Here is a 10,434-nt window from a genome sequence, read left to right on the forward strand (position 1 = left end):
CAGGGAGTCCTGGGCATAGGGGAGGGTGTTGGAATCCTGCCCTGTGCTTCCTGACTGGTTGGGCATGGGGAGGATGTGAGGGGCACTTAACGGCCACACTCGGGCCGGGGGTGGGGAGGAGGCAGGTAGGGGGGTGCGCAGAAGGCAGGTCTAGCAGGTGAGGACAGGGTGCTGTGGGGGAGGAGGGACCCCTGGGTCCTGACCGGCACCTTATCGGTGGTGCCAGGTGGGGCCATCCCCAGGGCGGGGGAAGCATCTCCCTGAGCCCTGTTATCAGTCCCAGAGTCCACAGGACGCTCCTCGGGTTAACGTGTAACCACACGCTGTCCCCTCCACCCCCAAAGCCGCCTGTGCCCACATACGCACCAGTCTGGGGGGGGTCATAGGCCGACATGGACGCCTGGGAAGAGGGTCTGTCCCAAAAGCCTTGCTTCTCAGTCCAAGTGAGAGATGGCGGGTGTGGGAGGGGGTCTGGCCTGGGCACCAGGGGACCTGAGCAGCGTGGAGGAGCTGGGGGGTCCTGGCCCTCTCGGGGAGGCTGGGATCTGTGAGGTGGGACGTCCCGGTCCCTGAGCAGCCCCCACAACAGTGTGGCTGGGTTCGGGGCGGGGAGGGGGAGGGGCAGAGTGGAAAGCCCCCACACCCGAGCCCCAGCCCGGGTTGGGCTCAGTGACTCCCTTGTCCCCCAAAGCAGCTGCACCTGTGCAGGGGGCTGAGCCCGTTCCTCCTCACCTGTGCCATCTACTTCCTCCTCTGGATCCCTGAAGACCAGCCGTCCTGGATCAGCGCCCTTGTCAAGTGCCTGCCCGTCCTGTGCCTGGTGGTGTTCCTGCGGGCAGCGCGCTCGGACCGGGTCTACAGGGTGCTCCTGCAGGGGGCCCTCCTGTGCTCTGCCGTGGGGGACGCCTGCCTCATCTGGCCTGAGGCCTTCCTCTATGGTGAGCCCACGAGCACAGGCCCCTGCCCTCTCGTTCCCCTGAGGGGGCCGGGCAGCGTTCCCTGAGGAGGTGTGCGTGGTGTGGAGGGAAACAAAGGGGCTGCACGTGTTGCAGCCTTAGCTGGTCCAGGACGGCCTCACCAAGAAGGTAACGTCTTGAAGAGGGCGCAGGAGCCATCTGAGGAAGGATGGGCCAGAGGGACCAGCAAGTGCAAAGGCCCTGGGGTGGGAAGCCGCTGGCGAGTCAAAACGGGTGGGTGGGCAGGCGGGGCCGAGTGGGGAGCGGAGCAAGGTGGGGAGTCAGCGAACAGTTCTAAGTGGAGTGAGGATGGAATGCAGCGTGTTTTAAGGTCACTCTGGTGCTCGGGGAGAAGGGAGACCTGCACCGGGGAGGCGGGTACCGTAACCCCAGCAGACGGGTGCTGGGGCCAGGGTGCATGCTGGCACCTGGGGCGGGCCTTCCCTCGGGCTCTGCACTTCGAGGTGGCCACGTGGGGAAGCGGGCCCACCAGGCACCACCCCCCCTGTCTCCTCCAGGCGTGACGGCCTTCACCGTGGCTCACCTGCTCTACCTCTGGGCCCTCGGCCTCACTCCCCTGCGGCCGGGCCTCCTGCTGCCCATCGTCCCGGCCTTCCTCCTGTACAACGGCCTCGTGCTGCTGCACCTCCCCCCTGGCATGGTCCCCATGTTGGTGACCTACTCCCTGGTCCTGGCATCCATGCTGTGGCGCGGCCTGGCCAGGGGCGGGAGCGCCCACTGGGGGGCCCTGCTCTTCACACTCTCGGATTCGGTGCTGGCCTGGGACGCCTTCGTGCAGTCCCTGCCCCACGCCCGCCTGGTGGTCATGACCACCTACTACGCCGCCCAGCTCCTCATTGCCCTGTCCGCCTTCCAGAGCCCCAGGCTCAAGTCCCGCTGACCACGGCTCGAACCAGCAGGTATCGGCCCCCTCCCCTCCCGCGAGGCCCTGGGCCTCCAGACTGACTGGCCTGGCCAGAGAAACCCCTGGGGGACAGCAGCCAGGCTCCTGGACTCCCGTCTGCAGGGGCCGGTCCACCCAGAGACACTTGAGAATCCCCCGTACCACCAAGTTCCTGCCGCCTTCCCTCTGGCCTGATTCTGGATGCCAGACCCCTCAATGACACCCGCGTTGGGGCGACCCGCCTGCCTGCCACCTGCCTCCCACGTCCACCTGCCCCCTTCCCTCTGGCCCTAGTTTGCGTCCAGAAGTAAAGTGCCCGCTGGGATGGAGCCATCTCTAGTATTTGGGGAGGGGCCCCGGGGGAGGGCTGCCCACAATGACAACAAACGGTCCTTTCTCTTTTTCTTTCGTTAACAGACATACCACATTAACCGTTTTTGAATGTACGATTCAGTGACATTAAATACATTCACAGTGTTGTGCACTGAATCTTTAATTATCATTCTTGGGGTAAAAACTCTCACCGTGACGTGGAGCCCGCGTGACACATTTTTAGGTGTCCGATGTAGTAACGCTAACCTCACGCGGGCCCGGTGCCTGGGCTTATGAGACGTGGAATCCCCCCAGTGCGCCAGGGTCAAAGTGCGTCTGCCACTCGGGGAGTTCCAGACCCAGGTGACACCTGGGGGAGGGGCCTCACAAGGTCAAAGAAGGAGACCCCAGGGAGTGACCTCCAACGCCAGCACTCCCTCAGTGGGGTTGAGCAGGCCCCTTCGGTCAGGGTTTGGGGTGAATACCGAGAGGAGTCACGATCACGTGTGCCGAGCACCACGAAGTTGTCCGTGCTCGGAAAACACGCCTGCATGTGTGACATCAATGAAGGGTGTGCTCTCCGTTGCGCGTTGAGGGACTCTTACAGCAGTGGGGAGACTTCTACATCCACGCTGTGCTTTGGGGGACCCCCAGAGCCCCTCCCTATTTTAAGTTTTTATTTATTTTTGAGACAGACAGAGACAGAGCATGAATGGGGGAGGGTCAGAGAGAGAGGGAAACACAGAATCCAAAGCAGCAGGCTCCAGGCTCTGAGCTGTCAGCACAGAGCCTGACGTGGGGCTCGAACTCACGGACCGTGAGATCGTGACCTGAACCGAAGTCAGACGCTCAACTGACTGAGCCACCCAGGCGCCCCTTAAGTTTCTATTTAAATTCCAGTTAGTTACCTACAGTGCGGTACTGGTTTCCAGTGTGCGATATAGTCGTTCCACACTCCCACACAGCACCTGGTGCTCCTCACAGGTGCACGCGTTAATCCCCGTCACCTGTTTGCCCCATCCCCCCACCCCTGGTGACCACCAGTGTGTTCTCTTAATGTAGTTAGGAGTCTGCTTCTTCATTTGTCTTTTTTTCCCCCCTTTGCTCGTCTCTTAAAAGTCCTCCTATGAGTGAAGTCCTATGGTTTTTGTCTTTCTCTGACGTATTTCGCTAAGCATCATACCCTCCGGTTCCATCCACGTAGTTGCAAATGGCAAGACTTCATTCTGTGATCGCCGAGTAATAATCCATTGTATATAGACACCACATCTTCTTTATCCGTTCATCCATCGATGGACATTGGGGCTCTTTCCATACTTCGGCTATTGTCGATAGTGCTGCTATAAACATGGGGGTGCACGTGTCCCTTCGAAACAGCATTTTTGTGTTCCCTGGGCCCAGCCCTATTTTTCCGATTTGCTCCACCTTCAGGGCAGGGTCCCCACTCACCCCCTGCCAGATAAGTCACGCGTGCTGGGGGGCAACCCGGTCAGGGGCGAGTGATCTGGGGGCTGTGACTGGCCCTTCCCAACCTCCCTGAAGCCCCTGCCTCAGGCCTACTTGCGGGTCACGGTCACGCTGCCCAGGTCCTGGGTGCTCTGTCAGCCATCAGAGCACGGAGGTAAAGTGAAGACCCCCTCTCTGCCCCCCCATTACAGCGCCCCCAGAACAATCTCCCACCCCCGTGGAAAGTGCTGAGGAGGGAAATTTCCCGCCTCCATTTGTCTAAAGAGTATCTTCAAAAATGTTTTAAATGTTTATTTTGAGAGAGAGAGCATGAGCAGGGGCGAGGCAGAGAGAGAGAGAGAGAGAGAGAGAGAGAGAGAATCCCAAGCAGACTCCGTGCTGTCAGGACAGAGTCCAACTCGGGGCTCGAACTCACAAACTGCGTGAGATCATGACCTGACCTGAGATCAAGTCGGGCTTCCGGGGCGCCCGGGTGGCTCAGTCGGTTAAGTGTCCAACTGCAGCTCAGGTCATGATCTCGTGGTTGGTGAGCTCGAGCCCCGCATCAGTCTCTGTGCTGACAGCTCAGAGCCTGGAGCCTGCTTCAGATTCATGTCTCCCTCTCTCTCTGCCCCTCCCCAACTATCGTTCTCTCTTGCAAAAATAAATAAACGTTTAAAAAAGAAAAAAAAGGCTCCCAAAGGACCGAGCCACCCAGACACCCCTTCAATTTTTTTTTTTTATTGAAATGTGCCTACAGACAACATTGTGTCTGTGCAACAGTGTGTATGTCCATGCGTGCGTGCGGTGGGGACAAGTAGGTCTGGTTTCCTAACAACTGTGAACTTTTATGATACAGTACCGTTGACTGTCATCACTGTGCTGTGACCATGTCCTGTTTGAAGTCGTTTCTATTCAATTCCAGCAAAAAATGTGGTCATGGCTTTATTGAGATGCCCTTCATATACCATCCAACTGCCCATTTAGAGTGTGCAGGTTATGGGCGCCTGGCTGGCTCAGTCGGTAGAGTGTGCGACTCTTGATCTTGGGGTCATGAGTTCAAGCCTCACGTTGGGCGTTGGAAAAAAAGAAAAACAAAGTGTGCACGTGAATGGTTCATGGTACATTCACAGAGTTGTGCAACCATCACCACGATCCATTTGGGAGCTTTCATCACCCCAAAAAGAGACCCGTGCCTTCCAGCAGTCACCTCCCCGATCACTTACCCCCTCCGGCCCAAGGCAACCACCAGCATAATTCATCTTTAAATGTGTTACCGATCCTTTGGGATTTGGGTCCTTTCCAGGGTTCCACAATGACAAGTAATTAGGATTCTACGCAATTCCAGTGTGAGGGTTCCCCCACATCACCAAGCAAAAGTCCCTGACACCCACTGGAGTCCCACAGTTCAAGTCCATTCTGATGCTGGCTACCTGGAGACAGTCACAGCCCAGAGTCGAGGGCCCGGCCCCACGGGAAAGCCCCACCCCCCCTATCCCCCCCCGGAGGCCAATTCGGATCCAGGCGGTCACTTGGGCTTCTGACCATCTGCTATATAGATCAGAGGTTCCTGAGACCCCCTCCCTGGGTTTGATTAGCGTGCTCAAGAGAGCAGCTCCCAGAACTCAGGAAAGCATTTCACTTACCAGATCACAGATTTGGGGCCAAAGGGATATGGCTCCTGGGAGAGATGCCAGGTACGCGGAAAGGACGTGGGGGTTCCGTGCCTTCTCTCCACACTTCAGGTGTTCGCCGACCTGGCAGGCTGCTTTTTATTTTTTAGAAATTACTTTTTTCCCCATGTTTTATTTATTTATTTTGAGAGAGAGAGAGTCCCAAGTTGTCAGCACAGAGCCCAACGCAGGGCTGGAAATCATAAACCGTGAGATCATCACCCTGAGCCGAAATCAAGAGTCTGACGCTTAAGCAACTGAGCCACCCAGGCCCCCCAGTTTCCTGCTTGCGATATTGAATTATGTGTGTGTAAGATGTTACCAGTGGGGAAAGTGGGACAAAGTTCACACAGGACCTTTTGTACTATTTTTTGCAACTTCCTGGGAGTCTCTAATAATTTCAAAATAAAATGTTTAAAAAACAATTTAGAACTTTGTTCATCAACAAAACACCCCACCAAAGATATGTTTCTTCCTTCTTCTTCTTCCTGTCCTTCTTCCTTCCCTCTTGAGACATTTCAGTCCTGAAGTCATTTGGCGGGACTGAGCAGCGCAGGCGTCCCCGGTGGCGGTTCATCGTGAGGGTCAGAGTTCAGGCAGGGTGAGGAGGGCGTTCGCACGGCGGGCAGCTTCCTGTGCAGAGTCAGAGAGATTGAGCAGGGCACACGGGTCTTCGCAGGGGTGAGGAGGTGGTGGCAGAAAGGGGAACAGATCACATACAGGAGGCTTGCTCACGTTAAGTATACAGAAGCTAGACCTACGCTGTCAGAGAAATGTGTTAATAATAACAGAGAGAAAAAGTGAATGAGCCACACGTGAAAAGATGCTTCATATCACTGGTCGCTAAGGAAATGCAAATCAAGACCATGAGATACCACCTCACGCCCGTTAGGATGGCAACCACCAAAGAAGAAACTCAGAAGTGTTGGTGAGCATGGGAGATACCCCGGGCACCGTGGGTGCGAATGTAGAATGCTTCAGCCACCGTGGGAGACAGCATGGCGGTTCCTAAAATAATTGAACATAGAGTTACCATACGATCGAGCAATCCCGCTTCTGGATCTATGCCCGAAAGCGGGGTCTCGAAGGGATATTTGCACACCCAGGTTCAAAGCGGTGTTGTTCACAATATCTGAGAGGCGAGAGCCGCCCACGTGTCCGTCAGCGCGTGAATGAATAAGCAAAATGTGGACTATTCTGTGTACGTCCATGTGGTTGGTGGTGAGTTGTCCCCAAACCTCACTGATGACCCCTCACCCCTCCACACACACTCTTGACAGAAGAGCTTGGACTACCACGCCCTTGAGCCCCCTGGGGGTTCCTTCCGGACGACTCAGGGGAGGTCCTTGCAGAACTGATGGGAACTGTGCTTTCTGGGAATTGTGGATGAGCTTGGGGTGGATGAAGGAGCAGGGGACTGTCTGATGCCTTCTCCTAACAGGCCTATCTTCCCCTTTGCAGGCTCCATCCCAGTCAGAAGCCTAAGGGTGGAGGCTCAGACTCCAGCTCCATCACCCCGAGAAGGGAGGTCTCTGAGGGTCCAGGCCCTCAGATACACTTCTATGGGATCCACTTGTCTAAGGAGAGCATCCCAGGTGGTGCTCACAGCACCTCAGAGACCCTGGCTTGCTGTGGATGCACTTGAACCCCAACTTTGTATGAATTCTTCGTGTGAACAGGACAGAGTGAGCAGCTCCAGGGAGACCCTCTGCACGTCTACAGGTGACAAATGACCCTCCCTAGGGATGACGCTACCAAAGAGTAAAAGTAAGGTCGTTGCATTTGTTGCCTGGGGCTGGCATAAGAGTGCCACCAACGGAGAGCTTGAAGCAACAGTTCTGGAAGCTGGAATTCTGAAATCGAGGTGTTGGTCACACTCTGTTTGGAGCCTTAAGAATCTTTTCTTGCCTCTTCTAGCTGGTGACCTTCGGCTTTCCTTGGTCTGAAGACACATCACGCCGATCTCCGCCTCCAGACTCCCACGGTATATTCTTGCTGTTTGCGTCCAAATTTCTCTCTCCTTCTAAGGACACCAGTCATTGCATTTAAGGCTCATCGTAATCCGTGCAAACTCATCTTACCTTGGTTACGTCTGCAAAAACCCTACTTCCAAAAAGGTCCCATTCACAGGCACCAGGGGTTAGGATGTGGACATGTCTTTTTGAGGGACACAACACAATTCGACCCACAACAGTCACCGAGTTGAGGATTAGCAAAGACCACTTCCAGCTTTGAGGCAACAGTAGGAGGTAGTTAGTAAAGACAGTGCTCTAGCAGAGTACTGTGGGAGCCGACACTCCCATGACCTTGTTGAGACACGTAGGCAGTGTGTCCACAGGTGAGATGTGGTCATCTGGCTCTGACAAGGAGAACAGGAAATGATGTCCGTGGGGCCTCCTGACTCACAGATCAGGGGCGGAGGGCCCCAGACTAACATCCCATCCTAGGCTTCTAGCTTCTGGGCCCTCGTTCTAGAGAACAACGTCCTCAGCACCCAAGTCTGTCCCGGTGTGGTGCAGGTACTCAGGGATTTGGAAATGCTGACCATGTCCCATCTCTTAGTGCCCAATCCAGTGACAGACCGGGGGACACAGGACCACACCATGAGCTCTGTCACCTTGATGTGGACAGCTCCTCTGGGCCCTGACCATCCACCCTACACCTACGGGGTCCAGTGCTGTGAGCCAGGTTTCGCCAGTGAGATCCTGAACATCTCAGGGACATGGGTCATGGTGGGGGGACTGGAAAGGAGGGCCTGGTACACCTTCACCATCCAGGAGAGAAGGAGTGGAGTTTGTAGTGATACCCAAGTCTTTGACCTGCCCACAGGTGAGACACACAACTGTGTGGGATTTGGCACTTCTGGGCTGGTAGGAAGGGGCTGCTCTGGGCCTCTTTTCGAGGATCTGGACAGTTCATTTGAGCTCAAGGGATGGAGCCCTGTTGCTAGGGGGTGTCCCTCCTTAGCAACAGGGTTGGGCAATCACCACACATTCCCAATCTACCTCTGAGAGAGCTTTAGAAGACAAGACATACCCTAAAGTATCCAGGTCCAAGTTTCTGGTCTTCAGACTCAGCCAGCTCCGGACTTTGGCCTCACCCCAAAGACTCCATTCACCCTCCACCTACTGGGTCCCCTGGGCTAGGAGGATGTGACAGGTGGGAGACCCAACATCATGGACGCTCCACTGGAGGAAGGGGGCCTGGGAGGCTGAGACACGTACCCCTTCACCGAGTAAGGATACCTACAGGTGCTCTGGGGCAGAGAGCAGGTGAGGGAGATGTTTCCAGGAACCGTACCCCCGCTTGCCTGCTCCCAACACGGTCACGAATTTGCACAAGGGAACTGCGGTGAAAGGTCCCCACAGTCCCCCACTCTCCGCTCTACATGTACTGGGTCCAGTGAAACCCTGGAGGACATCTCCAGGGACAGCAAGATCCCCAGGGACATCACGTCAGCCACACAGGCAGGACCAGTGACAGTTGGTATGAGGTGCAGACCCTGGAACCCGGGACTCTGTACACTTTCAGCGTGTGGGCAGACAGGAACAAGTGGCCGGTTATGCACAGAGCCTCCTTGCATCCACAGGTGAGATGGGTCCCCTTCTACCTGGTGGGAGCTGAGGTGGGGCCCGGGGGCAATGGGAAGAGTGGACTCCAAATCCCATCAGGCCATGGGGTCATGCCTTGCTAAGCTGCAGTGATACAGAGAGCCCAAGGGCTCATGGGAGTGGTAGTCCGAAGGGATCTGTTGCGTGTCCATTGGGGGAGGCCAGAAAATGAGCGCTGAAGAGGTATTTTGGTTTTGGGAAGAAGAAGATTGGCTAGACCCCCCCAGGACAGATCTTCCTGTGGGAGGGAGGGGCCTGTCCATGTGGGATCTCTGGCCAGCTCAGTCCTACCGGGCCATGGTCATGACCGTCTGGGATGGAATAAGGGCCCCGTCTGCCTCTGACCTGCCACAGGGAGAACGCAGGTGAGCAGAGCCCCACGGAGACAGGTACCTGGAATGAATGAGTAGCTGAACCCCACCGTCAAGATCAATGTCTTTAGAAATAGGGTAGGTGCAAATGCCCTCGGTACCCTGGGGACACCTTGGACAGAAGACTCATCCTAAAAGAAACAGTCTGATGAAATGCCTGGGGCACAGAATTGAGCCCCCTCTTCCTCCTCTGGGGCAGGGATGGTGTCGAAGCACCGAGATGCTCCCAGAGCCAGCAGTAAAGTGGTAACTGCCTCTCCCTGCTTGCCACTTTATCCCATGTGCTTGACAAACGGGGATTCATGTTACAGAAAGTGGTAAAAATGGCCAACGCGTTACTATGTGTGCACATGATGGGGTCGCTGCCTGCATCCAAGATGGCCCCAGGGGTCCATGCTTCCGGCTTCCACATTCTTGTGCGGTCCGCTCCCACATGAAAGGGGCTGACCGGCATCCTGAGGAGGATGTGCTGAAAATGATGGTGTGTGCCTTCTGAGGCAAGGTCATCAAGGATAGTGTGACTTCTGTGTTGTTCTTGCTCTCGGGTCCTTCGCTCTGGAGGAGGCTGGTAAGGTCACACAGGTGGTTGGTAGTAGGAATGAACAGAATCAGTAAGTCAACAAAAATGCCCTGAAAAGCTCTTCTGGACTCTGGAGGTCTTAGGGATGACCCAAAAATCAGGGCGCCTGGGTGGCTCAGTTGGTTAAGCATCCAACTCCATCTTGGCTCAGGTCACAATCTCACGGTTTGTGGGTTCAGGCCCTGTGTCGGGCTCTGCACTGACAGTGTGGAGCCTACTTGGGATTTTCGTCTCTGCCCCTCCCCTGCTCACTTGCACTCCCTCAAAATAAATAAACGAACAACCATTACAAATAAATAAACGTGGCTATGATTTATCAAGCGTTTTAAAAGGGCCGGCCATCATTCTAAGATTTTATATGTACGCAGTCATTTCTTACCCACAGTATATCGATAAGCAGTTGTATTCATGTTTTTACAGCTGGGGAATCTGAGTCACTGCGAGTCTAAGCCACTCGGTCAAGGTCAAACGGGGCGGGCGAGGCAAATAAGCAAATACTAACAGTTTGGCCTGTGACAGAAATAGCACAGTGTCCTGACCCCGTCCAACCCAGTGTGGTCCATCTCTGACTCCATCCCCAG

The 10,434-nt window shown here is 55.5% G+C and overlaps 1 protein-coding gene across 2 annotated transcripts; it reads left to right on the forward strand.

Moving 5' to 3' along the window:
• The first annotated feature begins 131 nt into the window (after nt 1-131).
• TMEM86B (transmembrane protein 86B) lies at nt 132-2,349 on the forward strand. Of its 2 annotated transcripts, none has more exons than XM_060652667.3 (3): nt 132-443; nt 692-938; nt 1,475-2,349. In XM_060652667.3, the coding sequence occupies exons 1-3, from the start codon at nt 393-395 to the stop codon at nt 1,855-1,857; spliced, it is 681 nt and encodes a 226-aa protein (XP_060508650.1). In that variant the 5' UTR covers nt 132-392; the 3' UTR covers nt 1,858-2,349. The 2 variants fall into 2 exon arrangements, with proteins under 2 accessions (XP_060508650.1, XP_060508651.1); XM_060652668.3 differs by having other exon boundaries at nt 695-938.
• The last annotated feature ends 8,085 nt before the right edge of the window (nt 2,350-10,434 follow it).

This window comes from Panthera onca, chromosome E2, assembly GCF_046562875.1.
Source record: "Panthera onca isolate mPanOnc1 chromosome E2, mPanOnc1 haplotype 2, whole genome shotgun sequence".
In the NCBI taxonomy this organism is placed as follows: domain Eukaryota; kingdom Metazoa; phylum Chordata; class Mammalia; order Carnivora; family Felidae; genus Panthera; species Panthera onca.

What these genes read in the sequence shown, in the direction of transcription:
- TMEM86B (XM_060652667.3), top strand. Translation starts at nt 393, where the DNA reads ATGGACGCCTGGGAAGAGGGTCTGTCCCAAAAGCCTTGCTTCTCAGTC. An exon ending in AGCCTTGCTTCTCAGTCCAA is followed by an intron (nt 444 to 691) that starts GTGAGAGATGGC and finishes TGTCCCCCAAAG; the next exon opens with CAGCTGCACCTGTGCAGGGG. An exon ending in GCCTGAGGCCTTCCTCTATG is followed by an intron (nt 939 to 1,474) that starts GTGAGCCCACGA and finishes TGTCTCCTCCAG; the next exon opens with GCGTGACGGCCTTCACCGTG.